Source organism: Eptatretus burgeri, chromosome 12 (assembly GCF_056783735.1).
Source record: "Eptatretus burgeri isolate ZD-2024b chromosome 12, Ebu_testis_v1, whole genome shotgun sequence".
NCBI classification, from domain to species: domain Eukaryota; kingdom Metazoa; phylum Chordata; class Myxini; order Myxiniformes; family Myxinidae; genus Eptatretus; species Eptatretus burgeri.
Genome location: NC_140972.1, coordinates 29,319,681 through 29,347,397, shown reverse-complemented (window position 1 = coordinate 29,347,397; position 27,717 = coordinate 29,319,681). Strand labels below are relative to the sequence as shown.

The 27,717-nt window shown below is 40.7% G+C and overlaps 1 protein-coding gene across 4 annotated transcripts in view; it reads right to left on the bottom strand.

The window, feature by feature from the left end:
* Window positions 1–9,245: 9,245 nt before the first annotated feature.
* Window positions 9,246–27,717, bottom strand: part of HINFP (histone H4 transcription factor) — a 33,724-nt gene continuing 15,252 nt past the window's right edge. For all 4 annotated transcript variants that reach the window (XM_085850009.1, XM_085850013.1, XM_085850010.1 and 1 more), the window contains 7 exons: window positions 26,421–26,523; window positions 25,978–26,130; window positions 24,985–25,062; window positions 20,874–20,994; window positions 18,781–18,919; window positions 17,611–17,735; window positions 9,246–10,129 (listed from right to left, as the gene is read on the bottom strand). In XM_085850009.1, coding sequence (XP_085706135.1) covers window positions 9,802–10,129; window positions 17,611–17,735; window positions 18,781–18,919; window positions 20,874–20,994; window positions 24,985–25,062; window positions 25,978–26,130; window positions 26,421–26,523 — 1,047 coding nt within the window. In that variant the 3' untranslated portion in view covers window positions 9,246–9,801. The remainder of the gene's footprint in view (window positions 10,130–17,610; window positions 17,736–18,780; window positions 18,920–20,873; window positions 20,995–24,984; window positions 25,063–25,977; window positions 26,131–26,420; window positions 26,524–27,717) is intronic.

The following is a 27,717-nucleotide window of genomic DNA, read 5'->3' as shown; positions in this document are numbered from 1 at the left end:
TCATAACCATCCCTATCAGTTCCAGTCGATGCAGTGAAATCCCCCAAGACTAGAAGTGTATCTTATCTGGGGCAATGATCAACCACAGACTCGAGCGTGGCGTAGAATGTGTCCTTCACGGTGAGATCACTCGCCTCAGTCAGAGCATAGACAGAGACCAGGGAAATGACACCTAAGGAGTGACGAATCCTTAGTCTCATAATACGCTCGTTGACCGGTGTTACTTCAATTATCATTGGGGTCAGCTTATTGGACACAGCTACAGCAACTCCTTGGGCATGGTAACCATCAGAGCGACCAGACCAATAGTAGGTGTAACCACCAGCCATGATCTTGCCACAATCCGGTCTCCGAACCTCAGAGAGAGCTGCAATACCGATGTCTAAACACTTGAGCTCAGATGATAACAGAGACAGGTGATCATCCTCTCTTAGGGATAGGACATTCCAGGCACCCACCCGAAGGCACCGCCTCAGGTTAACCCAAGGAGACCGCCGTCTGGTGGACGACACCTCAGCACCACTCCGACACACTCTCCCGCAATCTGACCCGGGAATGTTACCCCGTGGTTTCCCTCCTATCATCAAAGATTGGGGGTCCCGAAGGTTTTGCCCTAATCCCGTCATCTGGTGAGCTGCCCTGCGAAGGGAAGCTGCACAGGAGGTACTCCCACGGAGTGGGTTTTCAGATTTCTTCGCGTTTTTGTGTTTTGTGGAATGAAGGGTTTTACGGTGGCCGGAGTGCAAATCCTGCCACCAACCTCCCTGAAAAAAAGTAACAACTACAGGAGAACGTCCGCAGACACAGTTGGGCACCAGATTTGAATGGCCGTTGGCTCACAAGGAGCTCCTCCATCCTTTGACAGGTTTTGTTTTTATCCTGTGGGATGTTCATATCCACACACCCTTCTCATCAGGAAACCTGGTGTGGGATATGGTTAAGTCGCCGCCAACCCGACCATGAAACAGGTTAGTACAAGTTTACATGGTACCTGCAGCAAGTCACAGATTTGATCTGGCCTGACCTTATAATGGAAAGGATCATAAAGGTAAAAGGGATCTTAAGGGCCTTTTGGGTATTAAGGGTCTTACTACGTATCTTAAATGGCTTAATGGTTCTCGGTGCCTTAAAGGGCCCTTGGTTTCTTAAGTGTCTTTGATGTCTTTCAGGGTCTTAGGGGTCTTAAGGGTATTGTCATAAAGTCTAATCATTTCATCGTTTGCACACCCCAAACTTGTCCACCAAATTTCGACCAAATCCATCCATAACCTTCTGAGATATCTGGCTCACAGATCGACAGACAGATAGCCAGGGGTGAAAACATAACCTCCATCTACCTTCGGTGGCAGAGGTAACCGGAAAGAGCAATCAAAGATTGCATAACCTTGCCCGGAGTTTTGTTTTATAGCATGTATTTCATAGACATACTCGTATTTTAATTGTTCATAATTTATAGACGTTCTCACATTCCAATTGTACATATTTTGTAGACTTTGGGTTTTTTTTTAAAGTCAGATCAGTCTTTTGGGACTGCCACTCAGTGTTACCTACCGCATGGTCAGGTTGTCGGCAACTAAACCGAAAGACACCCTTCACTGGCTTGCCAGTGGGGAATGGGACTGACACCTTGCCAGTACTAAAAATAACATCTGAAAAAAAAGTGCGGATGAGCTCCCTTTGGGAGCCAACGGCGATCCAGTAAGGTGATGTTGTCTCCTAAAAAACACCCATCCAGTTGGACCAGTTTGTGGAAACTCAGGTGACCGAGAGGTGTTACGGAACCCTTGATGTGAGGCGGATGAGTTAGTATTAGCCAATGGCAACCACAAAACTACACCTGTGGGGCAGAATGTGGGTATGCAGTGTCGCTGAAGCCATGGAAAGCATGTGCCTCTTCTGGGGGATGACACCAAAGTCCAATTCTTCCCCAACCACTTTTGTACCATCATGGTATAAGTGGGCACTGATTTGTGTTATCGGTGCATATGCATAAAAAAAAGAAAAGAAACAAAAACAAGGAAAAAAAAAAAAGAAGACTTACATTCTAATTGAACACACTGTTACGTTTGTAGGGGGGCAGGTACATCTTACCTTGGAACGGATGGTATTGTAGCGAGTAGTATGGTCTGTGTATGAGTAGTTAGTTCATCTCGATGTAATTAATATCACCTCCACCACAGCACATTGAGCCACCAATCTGCCTTCCTCCTGTTGCTTGTTCCTTCCTCCCCACTTCACTCCTCTCCTCATTCCTTCCCATACGATCTCCATTCCACCAGAACACCATAGTTGGGATGTCATTTTTTTCACTGCGAGACCACCTCCCTGGCCTTCGCATTCCAAACTTGACACAAGCACCAATGTTTATTGGACGTAACTCCAACACAGTCTCCAATACAACATGGAGTCTGCGTTTTTTTATTTTTTTTTTACATTTGGTGAACGAAATTTTGGCAGTTCTGCCTTTGTTTGGTGTCAATGTCATCTGTGCCTGAGCATTGGCATCGCATGCCAATTATTATCATCGGCACTGGCATCACACGCCAGTCAGACCAATTGATCCTCATTAAAAGTCATGAATGACCCAGACTGATTTTAATCGGCAATTCCTCCACCAAATTTGTAATTCTGCAAAGTTCTGTTGCCCTCACCCAGATCTAAATTCCCATCCTCTAAGATGCTGTACAGGCGTAACCTTATCATCAAAACACCATCGTACACCGTTTAGATGAGTTTGACTTCAGTTGTAACGGAAGACGTTGGAGAACGAAAAAAAATTAATTAACTTCTATTTCTTTAAATGGTTCCTCATCAGATGAAGAACCATTTAAACCAATAGAAACGAATTAATGGCAGTCAGCATGGATTTACCAAAGGGAAATTTTGTTCAATAAATCGATTGGAGTTCTATGAAGCACTTTCTGACTGGGAGAATGAGGGAAGTGCAGTGGAAGTCGTGTATCTAGACTTTAAGAAGGCATTTGATAAGGTACCACATGGGTGGTTGTTAGCGAAGGTGAAGGCTTGTGGAGTGGCTGGTCAAGTCGCTACCTGGGTTGGAAACTGGCTTAGTGAAAGGAAGCAAAGAATGTCTGTGAGTGGGAGGATGTAAGTCGTGGGGTCGTGTAACTATGACAATTATTATTCATAATTTACATCAATGATTTGGACAGTGAGGTTGAGACTAGAGAGTAGTGTGACCAATGCAGTCAGTAATCAGAGAAACCACAATGGTGTTGGAGAACACAGTTTATTTTCTTATGAAGAACAAGTCTAAAGATCAGGTTCGCAATGAAAAGGGCATACAAGAAGGCAATGGTTCAGTTGCCTTTCGGAAATGAGAGCCCGCACAAGGAGAACCTTCCACCGCGTGTCTTCAAACAACAGTGGCAGTAAAGATGGCGCCTGGCACGACTCCTTGCCCAAGTCACATGACCCCACCACAATGCAATTCAACAATGATACAGTGTGTTATTTACATATAGGGGAAACAACTTGTAATTTAATAAGGAAGAATAAACAAGACATTACACAAAACAATTTCTGCTTTGTGTTTCACATACGACTGTCATCAGCGATCTGTCTCGTCTGTCTTGTAGAGAGAGGGTGGGGGGAAGAGAAAAAGGTAAGTTATGGATGGCACTGAGATCAACAAAATACGTATAAAACTAGAACGGCACTTGAAGAGCGCATGGTCTCGCCTCGCGCATTAACTGAACACACTACTTTTATGGCCCATTTACCCATACTGTCCATGCACCCCATTATGTCACATAGTTTCTTGGCATGGGTTATGAACATCATCAATGTAATTCTTCACTCACATCCGGTCATAGATCAGATATATGAAGTTTCAGATTTTTCGGATAAAGATTTCAATCCAATCAATTCAGGCTGGAATGATATCACTGATGACATCATCGTTATCACTCGATATACCCCATGGGGAGTTGATGACATATGCTAAGTTTCCAAATTTTTTGTTGAGCAGTTTTGAAGAAAATTATGTCCAAATTTTTCCCTTTAATGCAATATGTTTGCAATACCACGTGGCCTATGACATCAGAGTTATCAATCAAATATTCTCCATGGGAAGTCCCTCCTATGTTTAAGGTTTCGCAACGATTGTACCAGCGGTTCCAGAAAAAACATTTTCAAAGTGAAAATATATGGATGCAGACACACACACACACACACACACACACACACACACACACACACACACACACACACACACACACACACACACACACACACACACACACACACACACACACACTGCAATAGTCTCGCATCCCTTACGGGGTGAGAGTAAAAACGGTTTATGAATGTGTGGCACTCACTGCGCCACAGTAGACTTTCCCAATTTGGAGATGATGTGAAGCTTGGAGGGAGGCTCAAACGTAGGATTTTTGATGGGGGGGTGGGGGTGGGAAGGGGTGGGGGGGGGGGGTTGCGTAGCTTCAAAAGGTTGGGCCAGTGAGAGCATTATAGCGACAAATCATCATACCTGTTGTGGGATGGGATGCACGCCACACCATCATGCCCGTTGTGCAATGGGATGCACGCCACACCATCATGCCCATTGTGTGATGGGATGCACGCCGTACCATCATGCCCATTGTGCGATGGGATGCATGCCACACAACCATGCCTGTTGTAGGATGAGATGCATGCCACACCATCATTCCCCTTGTGGGATGGGATGCACGCCACACCATCATGCCCATTGTGGGATGGGATGCACGCCGTACCATCATGCCTGTTGTAGGATGAGATGCACGCCACACCATCATGCCCGTTGTGGGATGGGATGCACGCCACACCATCATGCCCATTGTGGGATGAGATGCACGCCACACCATCATGCCCATTGTGGGATGAGATGCACGCCACACCATCATGCCCATTGTGGGATGAGATGCACGCCACACCATCATGCCCGTTGTGGGATGGGATGCACGCCACACCATCATGCCCATTGTGGGATGAGATGCACGCCACACCATCATGCCCGTTGTGGGATGAGATGCACGCCACACCATCATGCCCATTGTGAGATGAGATGCACGCCACACCATCATGCCCATTGTGCGATGGGATGCACGCCGTACCATCATTCCCATTGTGGGAGGGGATGCACAATGCGTTGCTTTATCACGGAAAGTGAAAATGTCAAAATTAGATCTCAATGGGTTATCATTTGGGGGTGTTTTCAGGTCATATGGTGGCCTGGCATCGACATCACAACATATAAAATAATATTTCATTGATTGAAGTGGTGAAATCGTGATCGAAGTTCGAATTTAAGTTCAATTCACCAAGTGACTCATGCCTGGCTGGATGACTCATGCCTCATGAATGGAATCAACTGTTTTGATTGTCAATTAACTGTTTGGCCATTTTCTTTCCCATGTACGATGACGTTTCTTTCTGCTCACGGTTCATACATGCACATGTAGATCTACTCAATGGCACAATTTATTATGGCACACATGTTGAGACTACATGTGGCTTGTACAGTGCCTTCAGAAAGTATTTGCACCCCTTGACATTTTCACATTTTGTTGTGTTATAGCCTGATATGAATTTAAAATGGATTAAATTTAAATTTGTTGCCACCTGTCTATCCAAAATACCCCATCATGACAAAGTGAAAACATGTTTTTAGAAAATTTCCAAATTAATTAAAAATGAAAAGCTGAAATGAGTTCCATCAATAAGTATTCAACCCTTTTACTACGACACTCCAAATTGAGCTCGTGCGTTTAATTCCTTTTAATCACCCTTGAGACGTCTCCACAACTTGGAGTCCACCTGTGGCCAATTCAAATGATTGGACATGATTTAGAAAGAAACACACATTTCTATAGAAGGTCCCACAGTTGACAGTGCATGTCAGAGCAGAAACTCTTCCATGAAGTCCAAGGAACTATCTGGAGAACTCCCAGATATAATTGTGAGGAGGCAATGATCTGGGGAAGGGTATAAAACAATTTCTGGAATGTTGAATGTTCCCAAGAGCACATTGAGCTCCATCATTAGGAAATGGAAAGAATATGGAACCCCACCCCCCCAAGACTCTTCTTAGAGCTGGCCGTCGAACTATACTGGGCAAGGACCTTGGTCAGGGAGGGGACCAAGAACCCAGTGACCACTCTTACAGATCCAGAGTTCCTTGGCTGAGATGAGAGAACATGCCAGAAGGCCAACAGTCTCTGCAGCATTTCACAAATCTAGACTTTTTCGGAGAGTGGCTAGACGTAAGCCACTCTTGAGAAAAAGACATGACAGCATGCCTTGAATTTGCAAAAAGGCATGTGAAAGACTGAGAGCATGAGGCAAAAGATTCTGTGGTCTGATGAGATGAAAATTGAACTCTGTCGCCTGAATGCAAAGCGCTATGTCTGGCAGAAACCGAGCACAGCTCATCACCCATATTACACCATCCCTACCGTGAAACATGGTAGTGGCAGCATCATGCTATGGGGATGCTTTTCAGCAGCAGCGACTGGGAGACTTGTAAAGATAGAGGGAACAATGAGTGGAACCAAATACTGGCAAATCCTTGAAAATCTGCTTCAGATTGCACAGGACCTGAGATCATGGCAAAGTTTTATGTTGCAACTGGACAATGACCCCAATCATACAGCCAAAGCAACACTGGAATGGCTTCAGAAAAAAATAACATGAAAGTCCTTGAGTGGCCCAGCCAAAGCCCATGCTTGAATCCCAATGAGAATTTGTGGAAAGACTTGAAGATTGCTGTTCACAAACTCTCCTCATCCAACTTGGCAGAGCTTGAGCAAATCTGCATGAAAGAATAGGAGAAAATCCTAAATCCAGATGTGCAAAGCTAATACAGACGTACCCAAGAAGACTCGAAGCTGTAATTGCTGCCAAGGGCACTTCCACAAAGTATTGACTCAGGGAGCTGAATACTTATGTCAATTTTATATTTCTGTATTTCATTTTCAATAAATTTGCCACGTCATATCTTTCCTTGCCCATTCTCCCCCCACAAATTAGCCACACAATATGCTACAGAGATAACTATACTACACTAAACATTCCTCTTTTCTCCCACCATTGGAACTAACTTCCACATTAGCTTCAATCTCATTTTTCTCTCCACAGTGGGGCAACTTAGCATAACAATTGTGTATTTTGTGAGGAAAGCACCAAATTTGGCACACTAGTAGCCTATCATATTATGAACAGATTTGGATATTGGGCCATCTCAAAATTTTTGATGGCAGTGGAAAATGGCTGCCACAGCCATCAGTGGCTGAATTTGAGATGGCCCAATATCCAAATCTGTTCATAATATGATAGGCTACGAGTGTGCCAAATTTGGTGCTTTCCTCACAAAATGCACAATTGTTATGCTATATTTAGCTAAGTTACCTCACTACCAGTTCTTCAAGACAACTGTTCACCATAGTGTAGTAGATAGTAGAAAAATCGTGCAAATTATGATACAAGCATCAAATTTGGCATTTCTGTTCTGCAGGGCTTTCTGATCAAATCTGCCCAATTGGCCATTTGAAAATCCAAATTTTGAAGAAAAAAAAAAAAAAACTTCAAAAAAATTTGAAGTCACAGCTGGCTGAAATTCTTGAAGCACGTGAACATCCAAGACAGAGAACCAAGGGGAGATGCAGTCATCATTGATGGCTCAGCACTTATCAATGCCCTACCTCCACGCACTTCAAAGATATTTGATGACTATGCTAAAGAAGACGTCATCCCAAAGGTGGAATCCTATGGTGCCAGGTATGAGAGGGTGGACGCAGTGTTTGATGTGTACAAGAAGTCAAGTCTGAAGTCCGAGGCAAGGTCGAAAAGGGGGCAAGGAATCAGAAGAAGAGCGACAGGAACCAGTAAGACCCCAAGTAACTGGAGAAGCTTTCTTCGAGATGACAGCAACAAGACTGAGCTGTTTCACTTCCTTGCGGAAAAGATGTGTGAAGCACAGATGACAAGCACAGTCATTGTCACAAAAGGAGAAGATGCCATTAGCAACACAAGGAAGTCACTTGATGCTGTGTCTCCATGTTGTCATGAAGAAGCTGACACTCGAATATTTGTACACACCAAGGATGGTAGCAAGTCCATTATCATTAAGGCTAATGACACGGATGTACTAGTCATAGCAATATCTGTACTGCCATCCTTACAGGAACTAGGTCTTGAGAACATGTGGATTGCCTTTGGCCAAGGAGCCAAGGCACGATGGATTCCAGTCCATGAGGTAGTTTCTGCAATAGGGCCTGAGAAAGCTAGAGGGATCCCATACTTCCATGCGTTCACTGGATGTGACGTCGTGTCTGCCTTCCGCGGTAAATGGAAGAAAACTGCATTGCAGATTTGGAACGTCTTTGATGATGTTTCTGAAACATTCACCAATCTCAGGCAGCATCCAACATTGATTCGTGATCTTGACTTTTTTGAAGTTTTTTTTTTTTTTTTCAAATTTTTAAAAATTTGGATTTTCAAATAGCCAATCGGGCAGATTTGATTAGAATCCCCTGGAGAACAAATGTGCCAAATTTGATGCTTCTATCATCATTTGCACGATTCCTCTCAAAAATTGCTGTTATCTGCCCTACTACTATCTCCGATCGTTCCCAATCCAAAACCATATTTTCTTCTCTCATTACCCACCCCCCCCCCAATTCCTCCTCCCAAATTTAGTTTTCCCTCCTAAGAGTTTCCTTCTGTATCCATCCTGTCAACCCCATGCATCCTCCCCTGTCTCTAATTCCTCCCCACACCCATTGTTTGTCCAAGTCTCCCTCCATTTTGGCCTTCAACTCTGCTGTTGGTGTTTCCCCCCTCTCTCAACTGTTCCTTTTGTCCTGATTCTAGCTCTTCCATGAGCCTCGACAATGTATACAAAAACAAACTTTTTTTACCTGCCACATAGTCAAAATGTCATTTAGAAGCGGTGTAACTGCTTCAATGTTTGCTATGTCCTTCCAACCATCCGTCCATCAAAAATGAAGAACATTTGTAACCCTCCGTGCAGGGATAACCAGTCGCAAATTGCCATTTGTAGTTTCACCACATGTGCCCACACACACACAAGCAGACCATTCTGTTTTTTTTTTTTTAAACTGCACCACTTCCTTCGGCCATGGGTACGATTATTTTTGAAGATGCAACAGTTTGTCAAAAGACAATCAAATTATTCCAAGTTAGTGGAAAAATCTAAACATGGGCAAAAGGCAAGAAGATAGCCATTTCTGACAAATCAACCATGATAAATGTTTATTAAAGCAAAAACAAAAATTTTACAACTCATGCTTTTAATTTATACTGTAGAATTGAAGATTTCCACAAGCACTTTCGATACAGCGACTACAGGGATTTATGTTTTCAAAAACAATGCATTCTTCAAAAACAATGTTTTATCCAAAACACCTTTGGAAGCACAATGGTAAGAAACAGCACGAGGTAGCATAAGTTATGTAACCAGAAAATATGATGGGGGCAGGGGGTTAAAAGTTATTCCCCAATTTTCAAAAAGCTACAGAGCCAAAAACATGGCATTTCAATCAAGTCAGGAAATTTATCCACCTTGAGGGAAAGTCGTCTGATTGGAAAACAACAGAGATAAAGACTTGCGTCGACTTTCTTCTTGGTCAGGGTCAGGTGAAATTTTTTTTTTTTTTAACCTCAACTCTCCCGTGTATTTAAGAGCATTCTCTACAGAGATTGGAGATGTAGCCAAACCAAATGATTGTAAAGAATATCTCCTGTAAAAGAAGCAGGTGGATTATTTTTGCAATCTTGGGTTTACATGACATCCACACCCATCTCACGTACAGTTCTCACAAATTCTGCAGACATGGCGAGATCCCCTGCAGGTGTTTCACTCGAGAGTTCACACTTTGGGAATAATTCCTCTTGGAGTGGCTTGGTTCCTTTCTTGCGACTGACTGATCTCAGGGGTCGTGTCGGATTGGAGGATGGCAATGTGGAAGAAGGTGCATCTTCCCTCTCATCCCCAAATCGGTCTGTCCCATGATCTCCATCTTTCTGCCCAATGAGTTGTGCTGTCAACTCCACACTCTCATACCGTACCAACTGTAAGCGCAAGAAGCCATCTTGACTTGCACGATACCTGCATAAAAATTTCAACACGTGTCAATTGATGTACAATGTTATTACAATTTAAAAAGTTATTGTCATTAAAAGGTACAAATCACTCAACAAAACGACACAATAGTTTTCTGGAATTATTTATTTTATAGATGTGCATGATCGAGGCTCGTGAAGAGGGGTGGCATTGGACAACAAGGACAAATGTGTCCACGAGCAGCGTCCAAAAGATTTTGTCGGCTAAAAAAAAAAAAAAATTTTTTTTTTTAAAACAACTTCCGATATTTCATCACGTGCCTTGATTAAGCCAATAGCGAAGCGCGTCATAATGTATTTACGTATTTACGATATATTGTGTATTTACGAAATAAATAATGTATTTACGAAATTACAATATGATAAATGGAATAATCTTTAAATAGTAACATGAACTTTTCGAAACTTTAAAGCAAATGTCCGAATATATTTAAAAGTTCATGATAGACGCTCGCAAAAGGCACCGTCTATGTGAGGATGTGTACATGTGCTTAGTATTTAAGGAGATCCGGATCTTGTATATACAAGAGCCGAGTCCTAGAGATTAAGGTTTTGTCTTCACAAGAAGAAGAAGAACAAGAACAAAAAGAAGAAGAACAACGCCGAGCTCTCTATGAGCAGCGATCGCTACGAGTAGGGGACCCAGACTGCCATAGCATGCAAAATAAGGGTTGGAGGTCACACTTCTTGCTATACTTTGTTTCTATGTGTTTTTAGGTAGGTATGTCCATTCCTCATAAGGTTTCAGAGGTCTGCTCATCAGACACTCTTGCGAACAATTTCTGTGGGTGGAAGTTTGAAGATACGAGATCACCTAAATGAGCTAAATAATTAGGGGTAAGGGAAACTGAAATGAGATTTTTATGCATTTATTAAGTTGCAATACATGCATATTAGGTATCATTGGAAAGAGATAGGGTCAAGCTAAATTTTGATATATTTTTTTTATTTTGATGACGTCATCAATGATGTCACAAGAAGCCAAAAGGTCACGTATTTTTGCCAGAAGTCAAAATATGGGAAATCGTGATATAATATGTAGTGTTCTAGCCAAAACAAAAGAGAGTGAAAAACACAAACACCATTAATATAAGAGTACATATACACTAAGTTTTTGGTATTAAGAAAAGTTACATAAGTACAATAGTTTTCATATTAACTCATTCTGACAAAAGTGCAAAGTCAGCAAAAATGTCTAAAAATGTGGATTTTATGAAATAGACGAGAGACTGCATTTTTTTTTACAGTAATATCTTTAATAACATCAAATATTAGTCCAATAAGGCTTTGTATGCATTTAATATACGAATTAACCCTTTCATGGCTAAAATTAACCATTTTTATTTTTTGGGTAATGGTTCAGTGTGTTATTTAATGCAGTCGTCAAAACTTTACATTTAATTCAATTTCTTGGTCCTATAGGAACCAATGACCAAATGTCAGTGACACTGAGTTCCAATCTGCTCATCATAGTAGTTCTGATTGAAATATTCATATCAAATAGTCCTCATCCTCCGAGGCGAGATCACAATTCTGTGGATCTCCGCAGCACTTGCAGGCAATGCTGCATTTCAAGCCGGCCATTCTACATAAACAGCGTCTTTTGCATTTACCTTTCTTGCAGTTACAATGGGTTTGAACTATTCCAGGTTTTGAGGGTTTCATCATTCGTGTGGCAAGCAGGCAGCCATTCTTTTTGGACCTCCCAAATTTACAAGGGTCAGGAAGCTCTGGGTCTGGCTGTGATGCACGTTTGCATATTGTGGTTTGGTGGATGGACACTTGGATGGACAAAGATGATAATTCATCAGTGCGAGTGGACTTTTCCACCAGCCAGTCTTCGAAGGCGTCCCAAAAAAGTGCATATACAGTATAGCATTCTCTACAAGAGTGTGAGCTCGCAACATTTGATAGTAATCTTTTCCAGACATCTTGTTAGCAGTGCCTGGCAAGCACACACCGCCTTCAATAAAAAGGTCTTCTAGTCCAGTTCCTTTCATCAGTTTGCCAATTGCCCCTTGAAAATTCATTGCAATGTGAAATCCACCCATTCGAAGAATAAGGTGGTCGTACTTTGTGGGATGTTTCTTCTGTAATGCCAGAACAATTTCATAGATGGCTTGATCGCACGTCAAGACAGAATTCTTGGCCAAGATCTTTGGATACAGTCATACAATAATCTACTGACTCTTGAACAACATCAGGGTTGGTTGGGGAAAGAGGAAGAAATGGACCATAACCAATCACAGTAGCCTTTTCACATTTTTCAATTTGCATTTCTTTGAAGTTTTTCCAGGATACTGGATGCATTTCATGTGTGAGATCTAGTAAATCAGTGGAACCTGTCATACATAGTTTGAACAGAATATTGAAGTCCTCTTCCATTTTAAATCAGTTTGTATCATCTGGGACTAGTTTGAGTCCAAACAAGGAACGACTTTTCTGTCAATCAGGAAGGGTGATCCAACTTCTTTTAGGTTGAACAGGCTCCGTGTCTTCAAGGGTCACTGAACGGGATTTTTTTTTTGTAGCGGAATGCACTTTGTGCTTGATTGGTTTTCTCTGGTGGCATCATTGGGATATTGGTAGATTATATGTGTGGTTCCATTAGTAGTTGTTCCATCAATGGTGTTCTCATGAAAGTCAAGATTCTTCTTCTTCTTCTTTCGGCTGCTCCCGTTAGGGGTTGCCACAGCAGATCATCCATATGATCCGCGTAGTGATTTGGCACATGTTTTACACCGGATGCCCTTCCTGACGCAACCCTGGTCGCCTCTTGCGACACAGGGATCTGGTACACCTATTTTAACCGGGGTATACACCGGCCCAGTACACTGGTACTCATTTCGCCGACCTCGGAAGGATGACAGGCTGAGTCAACCCCCTGGTGTATTAATTCAGTGGCCCAACAGGGCTTGGACTCAGGACCTTTTGGATCCCAAGCCGCTGCCCTAACCACTGCGCCAACACCAGGCTCATGAAAGTCAAGATTATCAATGGCAAACTGGGTGAAAATATATTTTGCAATGTTTCCAGGAATGAAATAGCCTTGCTTTTCTATCTGATCATTTGCTTCATTTGCCATGGTGGATATATATATATATATATATATATATATATATATATATATATATATATATATATATATCTATCTATATATATATATATATATATATATATATATATATATATATATATATATATATATATATATATATATATATATATCTATCTATATATCTATATCTATCTATATATCTATATCTATCTATATATATATATATATATATATATATATATATATATATATATATATATATATATATATATATATATATATATATATATATCTATCTCTGTGCATCGTTATAACTAATGCAGTTACCAAATCCATTTAGTAGGGTTACCGTGTCCTTACTTAAGAGTCTGCTTTATGATGTGCAAAGCAGTGCCAACATGTTTGGGAGTTGCTATTTTAGCAATGGCAGCACATATATCCTGTGAAAGGTCGAGCACTTGTTCATGCTGTTTTGTCTCAAGCACAACACGGTCATCAGGACCAAGACCACTGTCTGCATCAGTCAACATCCAAGCAATGTGGTTGTACAAGTCATTCGGGACACACTTCAGTGCATATTCATATGATATATCCATGTTTACTTCTGTAGCATCCACTTGCTTCAATCTCTTCCTTTCTTCACTGGCTATTGATTTAAGCTGTTTGTGAATGGCCTTTGCAGTATGAAATGACTCAGAAGGTGATGTATGGGACTGTTGAGGTTCAGTGGCAGTTTTGTCAGTGTCAAGATCCTCCTCAATGTATTCTGATTCTTCCAGGCGATCTTTCAGTTTCTTAACTTCTGTGAGGACTGTTCCCAAAGCTAACTGGGAGGAACATAAGAGATTCGAAGTACCGACCTGGGGAACAATCATAATTTGCTCACCATTGTGGTTCTGAAATTGTTTTACAAGCGTATCACTACGATATGACATGGCATGTTCCGCATGCTTCTCATCCAACCACCTACGAAGCATATCACGCAATTGTGAAACAAAATAAATACAACAATCACTGAGCAGTTTTGCTTCAATAGGATAAATAAGCCACTGAAACCCTTTTTCATGGACACTAAAAGTGTCAGTAGTGTTGATATCTGTGGGGCGTTTGTTCATAAAACTATTCAAGTACAACCTATGATACCTAAAGTCATTTGCAATCATGTCCGCACAGCCTACGTCACAACCTTGAATCAAATGTAGCATTCGTTCATCATTGAGTTCATTCACTTTATTCCAAATTGATAACTGTCTATACTTTGTGGCAACCAAAATCAATTTGCGATCTCCTTTTTTGTCTCTCACTTTACCACAGCTCGTTTTGAAATCTAACTTTGTGTCAAATTTCAATCGAGTAGATGTGCAGACGAGTTCTTCATCCATATTTGCAATGCTTGTTTCGACCTTAGGCTGTTTTTTTTATCAACCGTTTTTTATTATTGTATGTACTTCGACACGAACTGTGAATCTTAGGAAGTTTCTTGAGAAATATGTCCTTACTGCTGACATCATATAGGAGACTGCGAGCAACCTTGTCCATTCGATGGGATAAAGCGTACAGTAATCAGGGATAACCATTCTCTGTGACATTTTGAAGAGTACACGGTCTTCTTTTGACAAATTATACAGGAATTATAATCTGTCCCATCACTTGGCGACTTCCTTTTCTCACCAATTCAAATAGCCCCTTCCTCCATTGTGTCGCTGGGATGTACCAAAGGTACATATACCTGAAGATGTGTGAAATGTAGTAGTTAAGAATCAATATACAACTATTGAAAAACTATGTATTGGAGGGCAAAAATAATAAATGTTCAGTGCTTAATTCAACAAACAAGTGATCATTGGCCTCATGGGCCACCATACTATCGAGTTACAGATCAAATGAGATTATAATTTATATACTACAACATGTACTAGGTCTGTAAGGATGTACCTACATGACCTATATAGCTGCTGGCTCTCTTGCCTGTACATCACTGTAGCTATTCCTGACATCATCCATGTCACATGCACAGGTATGTGCACCTGCATGCAGGCCTACATTTTTTTCAGGCACCTTTTCAAAAGCTGTGGTATTTATGACTCGAATTAAGTTCATTCATATGCTTGTTTAAAACTACTTACCTTATGGTTTATATTAATTTCTTCCTGCCATTGTATGGTTCTGAATAATGGACTAAAGTGGGATTGAAAATTTTCTGAAATCAACACATGATGCCAAGGAGAGATGAATAGCAATTTACCTCCAATTACTGAAGAGTGCTTTGATTTAAAAAAAAATATGGTGGCCTGTTCAAGGGTACTGTTTTTTTTATATTTGCAACTACAACAATACATGAAGGCTTAGCTGTAACGTTATGATTCATAAATGTAGGCCTATACTCTTATACTTGTGGCCTTTCAATGCATTTAGTTCCAGCATCACTCAGCTCCAGTTCAGGAAAGAGAGTATGCTTTATTGAAATGTCTGAAACTGGCAAAGGGTTAATATACACTTCTGGTGAACAAGCATTCATTCCGATATCCATTTGCGACTATGCAAATGCTTCACAAGCTTCAAAATAAAACATAATTGTATTTTTCAGAAAAAGCTGATATTTGACTTTTTTTGCTTATTTTGCATATTTTGCATATCGGACTCGAGGGGTTAATATGAAAACTATAATACTTATGCAATTTTTCATAATATAAAAAAGTTTGGGTATATGTTGGCTTATATTAATAGCATTTGTGGTACCCAGACTCTCTTAGTTTGGTCACAGCACCATATTTAATATCACTAACACCCAGATTTTAACTTGCATCCAAAATATGACCTTTTGACCCCTAGTGACATCATCGATGAGGTCATCAAAATTTTATTAATGCCAAATTGTAGTGTGGGCCAACCCCTTCTCAATGATACCTAATATGCATGACTTTCATCACAATTACTTCATAAAACACTCAATTTAGTTTCCCCTACCCCTAATTATTTGGCTCATTTAGGTGATCTCGTATCTTCAAACTTCCACCCACAGAAATTGTTCGCAAGAGTGTCTGATGAGCAGACCTCTGAAACGTTATGAGGAATGGACATACCTACCTAAAAATATATAGAAACAAAGTATAGCAAGCTGTGTGACCTCTTTCAAATGTTTAGCGCTCTGGGTCACCTACTATACGCGAGACGCTGCTAAAAAGGCAACGCACTTACAGTGCGTTGACAGTTGCACACAAGCAAGGCAATGACCAGGAATAGAGAAAGAAAGCCTGTAACCTGTAAGAGGGTTTGGTTAGGTGTAGTTGATTGGGGGGTGGGTGGGGGAGCGAAATTGTGGACAGCAATGGTGGATGACTTGAGATGGAGGTTCACTGCCTGCTTCAAACCCTGAATGGAAGAGTTTAAGAAACTGCTTCTGGAAGGTAGTTCCCCAAACATGAGAAAAGACAAACAAAAGAGTAGAGGTGTGTGGAAAGCCTGCATTTTGGTAGTTTAGACAGGAGGGGGTCACTGGAAGAATGTGGGCATCCTGGAGAAGCTGAGAGAGCCACTGACCGGACTGCAATGCAAAACCAACATGTCTGTGCTTCAGTCTCATCATGGGAGATGGCAAAAAATGTTGAGCTTTAGATTCCGTAGAATCCAGGAGAAATAGATCTGATGCTGGGGCACTAGTCCGTAGGGGAGAGCAGTACTCCATTGAGATACAAACAAAGGCCTCGTCAATTGTGAGTAGTTCCAAATTTTAAACGAATGGCTTGGAACAATGGAGGATGACTGTGGCTGATAGTATGACCTAGAGTTTGAAGAGACAACCCCTTCCAGTTACTGACCATGGAAATACATTAGTTTGTTTGACAATACTTCCAGAGTGACAGGGTGGTACTGATAGTTGACAGGATTCAAAGACATGTTACATTTATCAGACCAGAATCTTAACAATTTCAGATGAGCAGAGAATGATATAGCTGCTGTCTGCATGTCAGTGGGATGGGGTGTGATGGAAGATCATACTTACGGGTTTATTACTACATCATACTACGAAGATCATACTTTCCATAACTGACATCTAAGCAAGCAGTGCATCAGGTATCCAATCATTAATCTGATTTGCACAATGTTATCGCTTGGGGTTATTATTAGGAAACAAGTTATTTAGAATCCTTTAGTACAACCTTCATAACATGATCAAATATTGCACTCTACGTATGGAAATTATGACACAGGGCTAATTACTTATCATAATAAGCAGAATGAATGAAAGCAATGATATATCCACAAGATAAGAGAGAAAGGGGATGTTCGGGAAGTTGTAAATGAGTGGAGATAAAATGAAAAGGAGGCTTGGAAGAGAGGGGAGGAAGGAGCAATGTACGGGATATATTTGAGGGAGAGGAAGAAGGTCCACCGTTTTAACTTATTACCTGAAACGGGGGTGACCAGGTGGCCATCGAAAACAGTGCTTCCTCCTAAGGTGAATTGTAAGACTACCTCCACGTGTGAAGGTTTTCTCACACAAATGACATTTGTATCTTGGCACAGAGTCTCCCTATGGAGGATGCAAGAACAATTAAATAATAAAATCATGAACCGTTTTTTTTTTTTTTTCAACACCATATTGCTATTGTATTTTCAAACTTACTCTTTAAATTCCCATTTTTATTTATTTCTTTATTTGCATCTTGGCCAATAAAGATTTTTCTGTTTTCAGATTTGTGATTCGCATCATAAATTCAGCTTGGGCATCTTGAAAGTTTGGATTTTTCTACGTCGTGCGTTGCAGCATTTGAATAAAAAACCCTGAAGCCATCCTATTTCAGTCCAATGCAGGACAAAGACCTCCAACTAATCTGAAGAGGTTTTTGGCATACTCACCATGCTTGCCAAGTCCAGGTTGGCAAGATTAAATAGCAGTGAGAATATAACCCATATTAGCCAGGAGGAAAGAAACAACTCTTTAACCACTCAACCAGCTCCATTAAATGAGTTCCTTACAAGGAAATGCAACGCAGGAGGAGGCCCATAGGCCCATCAAGCCTGCACAATGGTTGCTTGTCCGTGCTCTATCCTTTTTAAATGCTGAGCGTCAAGCAGCGAAGCAACACGTACCATTTTTAAAGTCTTTTGTATCACTTGCCTGGGGTTTCAACTGCTGACTTTCTAGACCCAGAGCGGATAACTCGAACCATTATGCCGCTGAACTATTTGAATAAATCAGAATGAAAATTAAAAATTTTTAAAAAAGAGTCAACCCTGAAAAGCACACCAAACTCAACTCGTTCAATTCACCGGTGTATGACAAGCATTACAAAATTACTTTATTTTTCTATTCAAAACTAAAGTATTAAATATATCCACAAAATCTGCAATACTTGATGAGGATTTGACCTTTGTTACTGGCTATAATAAAACTTTGTAAATGCAACAAAATTGCTTTGGTATAGTTTGAAGTTCGATATGAATATTTATTTTGAAAAGTAAAATTAGTGTCAAATGCATGATAAAAGCAGTGGGATTCTGGAGGTACATTATTTTATTGACACATTGTTCTTTGACTTTATAAGGTCCACTGGTAGTTGCCAGTAGCGCCTGACCTGGTGCACTTTACGGTAATGTGCTCGGACTGTACTCAGTGAGCGGGCAGTGAAAGAGCAGCAAGCTATGTCGCAGCGATAAACAGGATGCGCACTATGCGTCTCCAGATGTTTCCGCAAATCCGTCTGATTTTTACACCTGGACACACAGACATCATTGGGGAAGAAAATAAATGCTAAAACACTTCAACCTTTGTATTAGTGCCATGTGCGCATGGGACAAGACTCGGATACCATTGACTTGCCTTCAAATTGTCCAAGTAGTACATATTGTTAAAAGCATACACTTCCCATATCACACCTCCCTTTCCTCCAAGGGCATCTTCTACCACTGCGAGACAAAACTAAACATCATTATCATGTACCATGTCTTTCAAGCAAAGAATTGGTGCTGCCAAAGCAGTTTCGAGGTTACAATCCTGGTTGGGTCGCCACTTCGACTCAGGAAGTCATGGCAGGAATTTAGAATTTGTTCACAATGCTGGTGACAGCTCGCCTACTCTTCGCGAATGACAACGTGGGGATCTTTAATGTCCACCAACTAATGCCGGACAAAACTAAACAAGTAAGTTTATCTGAATATTGCTCGTGCTTCATTCTCATGCGTCCTCACTCCCAAAATCCAATAAATTATTTTATCCTTGTAAATCCCACCACTTGCTCTCACATCGCCTTTTTTGCCATTGCTGCAATCATAGGAAATTCCAATACAAAACTCTTGAGGCAAAAAATAATTAATTACATTTCCTCTTGGGACTTGTGCACTGATGAAGTATCCCACTATCAATTTGCAATTGGTCACTGGTTTACCGATATAAATTTTTATTACGGACCCAAGGAATCAAAAAGCTACATATATCGAACAAACGGTTTCAAATGGAGTACCTCGCTGCCATTAGAGCATTTAAATTGCAGAAAATATGGCAATAAGTGCAAAATGTTGCTCCCAGCTTGCCAACTCGATGACAGAATAAGACAGTTGCATTTTTGCCGGTAATTCAAGAAACTATAACGGCACTCGGTTGAGTACATACCTCCACCAGGCTGAACAGTTTACGTTTTGTAGCCCACTGATGGGCCGAATCTGCATCCGTACCTTAACCAAATTATAATCGGCTTGTTCTGATCACCTATCCAATTCATCTGCCAAGTGTTGTCAAAGTCCATCCACAACTGTTTGAGACTGTGCTATATATCGTTTTTGGTCTTAGCTCTCAACGGTGAAGAATCACCATGAAATTAAAAGATTCTCGAATCCGAATCTTCACCAAAATCGAATCAATTTGTCCTTGTCACACACCCAACCTGCCCATCAAGTTTCATCTAAATCCATCCAAACTTTTTGAGATATGCAATATATCGGTTTTTGGGCACCATCAATGGTGACGAATCACTTTAGAAATTCCAGTCTCCGAATTCAGAATTTCACCAACATCTAATCAATTTGTCCTCGTCACACACCCAGCCTGTCCACCAATTTTGTCCGAATCCATCCACAACCTTTTGAAATATACTGCACAGAGAGACAACCAGACAGACTGGGATGAAAACATAACGTCCGTCCACCTTTGGTGGAGGAGGTAATAAAAGAGTTTTCACTAACAATGTGGTATTTCATGAAATTCTGTCATACGAACATCAAGAAATGAATAGATAATGTGTCAATGACTTGAAATTACACACCATCTCAAAAATGTAAAGATATAGATATAAAAAAGTGTCTGTTGCATGAAATATTTATTTTAAAACATTAATGAGGCATGGATTGCATTAACATGTCTGTGGCTGTGATATGACACATTTAAAATCCCGTGCGGGCTAGGGAAATTTGCTCGCATGCATGAATTGAAAAAAATAAAAATTGCATTAAACAATCTGTGATAGGATGGTGAGAAAAGGTTCACAAAATGTGAATAAAAAAGAAAAAAAAAAAACATAAAAAATAAAACCCCATATGGGGGTGGGGGGTGAAATGCATGAAAGAAGAAAAGAAAAGTGCACTAAAGGAGTTTTTCCTTTTGGAAAATAGGCACAAATAGGTCATCATCATAAAAGTGGTCCAGGTGAAGGTGTATGTGGAATGTGATATTTACCCATGATCACACAGTGCACATTTAAAAGGCTTGTTGGTGCTGTGGCGGAACTTCATGTGATTTCTCAAGGCAGATGGTGCTGGACAAGTCATGTCACAGAAAGGACATTTGTAATGATTAACTACAAGGAGGAGGAAAATGGATCGTCAATTTTTGAACAATATAATCTTCTGAAATGCACAATTTAAATGTGAAACGAGGAGCTGATACTCTCGATCCCCTGCCTTTTGAGTGGTATGAGGATTAGATCTGTGTAATATGGAAGCGAAATCTTGAACGGTTTTTGTAATATCGTGTACACGGGTCGTTACTGAGAGGGTTGCCATGGAAACATAATTCAGCCAATCAGCGCCGTGATGTAATCAGGCTCAGATGTCATGAGGAATACATGTCTTCAATATAAAAGCTAAATATTCAATGTTTTTTTTTTGTAAAATACCGCATACACAAGAGTAAATGGACGGATGCTCAGTCGGTCAGATGGAGCTGATTTTAATGTGCACAGTGTCCGTCGCCGACCTTGTCGGAGGGGCGTGGGACAATAATCCTGTGCAATGGCAGTGGTGGATAATTTAAAGTTGGAGCCTGTGTGTGGCCCTCTCGATGGCAGTCAAATTTATTCATTTTAGTGTTACGTGAAAACAAACATTGTCAATCAGGATTTGTAAATATAAATGTTATATTTTATGCACTACATAGCTAAAATAATTGGGGAAGGAAGAAAATATGCACAATCTTTGACTTTATATTGAAAAGTGTGTTGGTCTGTCTTTGAAAACAAGCACTATGTTACCAACACTGTCCAGAAAATGTAGATATCAGGTGTACAATTGCACCATTCCTCCATCATAATAAGTGCAAGTTCAGCGGCGAATTCTGCTGTGTTCACGCTTAGTCTCTGACTCTCAAGCAATGTTTAAAGACATTTCAGAGTGGTTCGATTGAGCCTTCAATGTGTGTGCCATCCCTCGGATTGACATCAAACTGGGCGTCTCGTCTGCCCGCATTAGTTGGTGGACGTAAAAAATCCCAGTGCCCTTTGCGAAGAGTAAATGAGCTATTGCGGGGCACGCTGGCCATATTCCAAATTCTTCCTCTAACCTGCAAGGGGCACTGCATGAACGGCACAGTTGCGCCCCCAGCAAATGATTATACCCGCAGCCATGTGCAACACACGAAAGAAGAAGAGTGCTTTGATTGGGTTTAAGCCGAGTCTCTGGGGTGGCCACTGCAAATTTTCAATGTTGTCCTCAAACTAGTCCTACATATACTGTGTGTGTGTGTGTGTGTGTGTGTGTGTGTGTGTATATATATATATATATATATATATATATATATATATATATACATACATATATATATATATACATACATATACATATATATATATACATACATATACATATATATATATACATACATATACATATATATATATATATATATATATATATATATATATATATATATATATATACATACATATACACAGCAGCATTGCAAGCTGGGTTAATTATACTCATCACAGCAAAACAATGGCAAAGCCAGTCGGATTGTTCACAGTTGTGCTCCTCCAAGATATTTGTCGAGTGTCAGCAATTTAAGTCGATTGATTTCCAAACAATAATACTGTAGTTGTTTACAATTTTGCAGAAGATACGTGGGCAAAACAGGCAATAAAGCTCAAACGTTATGAACCCCACTACTCTACAATGAAATGGGTTTCTCAGACAATCAGTTTTACAATGCCAAATTGTATCATGTAAAATCTCATGTGTTGTACAGGAATCCTTATAATTTCTAATTCAGTTCTCTGTCATTGGTGATTAAAAAAAAAAAAAAACAGCAACACAAGTAAACCTCAACCTTTTGGATGGATAAATACAGAACTTACTGAGGAATGCTCAGATAAAAGCCTTGGAGGTGCTCAGGGGGCCGATAAATGATTAGTTATATTAGTCAACATGAGCTAATATATCACCGTCGGTCACCATTATCATTAACACAACTCACCAGAGACAAAAGACAGACCTTTTAATCTCTGAGGCTTGTAGCTAAGGGATCTGGACCATACACCACTCAGCACGTTTTGCAACCACGATGAAAACTTTGGACAAAAGCTTTCCCCCAGAGGAGAAATGATTCCCAGATAGTCCGTTTGGTACCCAGGATAGGTGTTAAAAACCATTGTCCATTTCGCTAAAAAACATTTCCGTGCCTAAAAACAAAACTATTGACAACTGATTAAACCATCAATTTTTAGAATTCACCAAGGCCTGTGTTAATTTGACTTACTTATATAATTACATAAATTTCCTAAATGCCCCTCAATTCTGCAACACCGACCCAAGTTGCACCCGAGAGTGGCCACACCAGTCGTCCCATACTCAACAGTGTCAGAGCTTTCACAATAAATACTAAACATTTCTGTGTCCGAAGACAAATCTTGCACAGCTCACCACTCCATCACAGGGTGTGGAAATTTCTGCTCAGCAGCCATGAGAACTGAACACATACCAGAAGGAGCAATGCAATAAGGAAATATAGACTCCACCACCGAGTCATTCAATATGAAATGTCCTGAGAGAAATTACTTGAAAACGATTTCAACCCTATAAGACATACGTTGAATGCAAGTTGATAAATGTCAATAAAATATTGTTGTCTGAATGCATTCGAGGAGGTAACCTTGCTTAGTACAACGACAGCGATTACCCTTAGTACCTGTTTAGAATAAGCATGAGGAGATTTAATTGTGATGTAGGATTATGCATCATTATGTGAATAGAACGCTGTCGTCTTCCCTCCCCACAGGTGTGTGTCTAAAACTGCTTTCCCTTGAAACCCTTTTCATGTTTTATCCCTTTGAAAATGTCCTTTTAAATACTCCAACAGGCCATTGACACAAGTAAAGGCACCATGAGACTGAAAGCGTGCCACAGATCTGGGTGAAAGGTCAGGGTGCGTTGCCTCACCCACAGACGAGGCCGAAGCCAATGATAGCTGAGAGGGGTGGGGCTAGTGGCGTCACAGACTGAGGTGGAGCTAAAACTATAAAGCAGGGTGGTGCAAACCGCGGGGAAGGAGATGCTCGGGAACTTTTTGAGGGAAGCCGTACAAGGACCCTTGGGGTTTCTCAGCCATACGGGACACATCTGCCTGCAACCTCCCACCACACTCTCCCCTCCCCTCCCTTCACGAGGTTGCACCCTTACCTCACACCAACTTCCACTCGTGGCATCAACTGTGTTTCCCACTTAGAACTATCTACGTCAGGTCAGGAACAGCCTTTGGTATTTCAGTCTCGTCGTTATTCTGGTCCTTTCTTCTGTGGTGAGCACGAAGCCTTTAAGTATTAGATAATTCAGGAACTACTGTTTGCACGTACGAGGTGATTTTTAAATAATTGTATCGCTTTCGTGTATCCCCGCCCTTTTGGCTTGTTTGAAAGACACCATTATATATCATTTGTTCTTGGAGCGATTCGAGTATCCTGGTCAAGAGTTATATTGGCTATCAACGTCCGTTAAAGGACAGATTGGGTCGTGGCGAATAGCGCACATTAGAAAATCGTACCTGCGTCCAGTGATCTCCGCTCAGATCCCTAATAAGGGTAACCGAATGCACGGTACGTATTAGCACATCATCAGACTGGTTCAGGTGTTTCACCTGAATACAGTAACACTAACAGGCCCAAAACTCTGTTTGGAATGCCAGAATCAGTTGGCCAGCGCGGCCGCTTTGACATGGTTTGTCTTGATCCGGCCTGAGCAACTGAGACAAGTCCAATGACTACAACAATATGTATAAGTTGGGTAGAGCCACTTCAATGATTAAATAACCTCAAAATACAATTTTTAAAAGCAGGGTTATGAAAATCCAACATCACAGCATCCTGTTATCATTGTACTTTTCCTATAATAGGCTGTTTTGACAGTTGATGGCTTCAAGGGAAACCATGAAGAATGTTTCCGAATTGCAATTTACAATGTCCTTATTTTACTGCCAATGCAGACTGACTAGTCTTTATAAAGACTAGTTTTCCATTCTGTTCCCTTAAATAGTGATTCAGTGCAGCGCTGATATGCAGATGTTAGTTTGACATACTTACTGTGATGTCTCATATGATCTCTTAATATCCTCTCACTGGAAAAGATCTTGGAGCAATGGGAGCACTTAAACATGTGGTCTGCAAAACATGTGGAAACACCAGAGGAAAATCACTTCATATTTGAAAAGGCAATTCAACTGAAATGTTTACTTTTGATGAAAAACAAAAAAAAGATTTTTTTTTTTTTTAAGTTTGTCAAAAAAACTCCCCAAAAAACAAAGCTCCATTCGAGATGAAGGGAAAAAAGAATAACCCTCACAAGATGACACACACGTTGATGCAAAACCCTGCATGTGAAGCATTAGGATGACAGATTAGAGTTGGGCTCGGTATCAAATCCAAACTTGACAGCTCAAAGGCCACCTCTGAGCTATCCTATCAGACCCTTCATCAAGGTATTATACTCGTACACATCCACACTATACCTCGAACATATGGTCACGTCAGACAGCCTCCATTAACACAGCACGTCTGCGCCGGGATATTTTATCCCAGAAACGCCTCAAAGGTCTTTACTGCATTCAGTGAAATGGATCTACAACTTCACCGTTTCCCAATGTAACCCAAATTAACCGACTTTGGAAGCGTGTAATATCCAAGACTTTGGATCCAAGAACAGAGATCGCTGGAGGGATTTGGTATCGGCCATCCGCGTTTTTGGAAGCAAAGTGAATAAATTAATAAATCAAAAATTGTGGACATGAATGTTTGATTCCGACACTCATCCCATGACCATTCCTTTTAATCCTCAAATGTCGCACTACTAAGTCAGCTCCACCAGGGTAATATCGTAAACCCACAGTCAGATATCACACCATTAAAGGTGCAGCGAATGTCCTAAACCCACAGATTGTTCGCAATCTCTCCTCAGCATGTGGTACAACAAATCCTCTCGAAATGAAGAATTTTCAGTGAACAAAATGAAGAATTTCTTCATGTTCAAATTTTTTTTTACAAATCAACCAAATTATTTGACAGTTCAGCTTTACATACGTTCACGTGTTGTTTGCCGCCGGAGATGATCGATCAGCTTGGTGTTATTGGAAAACATTCCGCCACAAGTGGGGCAGGCAGCAAACTTTTCTTGTGTGTGGCTACGTAGATGTTCACGCAACTTGAATCTTGTTCGAAATGCTGCTCCACACCCTTGAAGAAGAGCACAACATTTAATACTTCCAGATAAATATTAGACCCCTACAAAACATCACTACACCTGAAATAAGGCGAGCAATCATGGGCCAATTCCACTTACCACAAAAGGCATGCTACACAACTGACCACAAAGTTCTTCTGAATCATAATATATCTCGTATTCAAATTGGATAAGAACCTTATCTTTCCCAAATACATATCACTCATTACCATGCCGACTTCGAGACACCAGTGGCAAATTATCCTACTGCCAAATCCCATTACTCAACCCTACCCTGACCTACCTTTCCACCCACAAAGCATGTAGTTGGACGAACTCTCTTTGTCACTAGCTTGGCCATGCATGTCCACATGACGGTAAAACCATTCTGCATTCTCAAAGTTCATCTGCACTTCAACACAACAATGATTTATTCGGTGACATTAAAGTGTTCAATAGGATTTCACCGATTTGTCAAAAATAGGAACAGCACATAACATATTTTTTCCAAAATAAAATTCCACGTGAATGTGTGGATGGAAGTGCCTCGATCTGTGTTACATGTCAACTCACTGTGACATTTAATCTGAGAGAGAGAAGAGAGAGAAGAGAGAGAAGAGAGAGAGAATCAGATGCTTCTAACTCTATGATCTGCAAAATAATTTCCAAAGATCACATGACCTTTGACCTTTTACGCCCAACATAAAATCAGTTCATCTTTGCATTACAGTCCATAGTTACGCAAAGTTAGAGACGAGTGTACATACAAGTTATTGTGGTACCAGAATTAGTTCCAATTAAAGGCCATATACCCTTTGACCTTTCACATTTGAGTCTAAAATATAATCAGTTCATCTTTGTATTACATTATATACTTGAGCCAGGTTTTGTTGGAATCTCTTCAGTGGTTTACAAGTTATTGGGGTAATAAAAATAATAACAATGGACGGAATCATGCAGGCACAAGGACAGACAACATGCATTGGGCCTTCAGCTGCAGAGGCAGAAAACTCTACATGGACAATCCAATGAAGAAATTCAAACATGCATCACTGTAGACTCTCATCAAGCCGAATGATGAGGTGACAGCACGTTATACCATACTCGACTCAGAGCGTTGGTGGCATAAGGAGTTTATGGCAAAGGTAAAGCTGGGTGGTTTGCCATTGCCTTCCCAGCTGTCATTCAAGGCAACAATTTGGAACGTGTTCATGGTGCTGGCAATAGCTCGCCTACTCCTCGCCAAGGGCACCATGACATCCTTAACATCCACCAACGAATGCCGGCAGATGGGATGCCCAGTTTAACGTCCATCCAAGGGATGGCACACACATTGATGATTCACCCCGCCTGTGAAACACCGGGATGACAGTTTATGGCTGGGTCAGGATTTCGACTCAGGCTCGACAGCTTAGAGACGAGTGTACATCCAAATCTCTGGGCTATTCTACTAACTCTCTATACAACTTTTTTTAACACTATTATGATTTTGATAACTGCCAAGAAAAAAAAAAACACAAGATTTTGATAATTTGTAAAAAAAAAAAACTGAAACAAAAAAATATTTTTCGGTCGACAAGTCGATGTGGAGGAAATAGCCT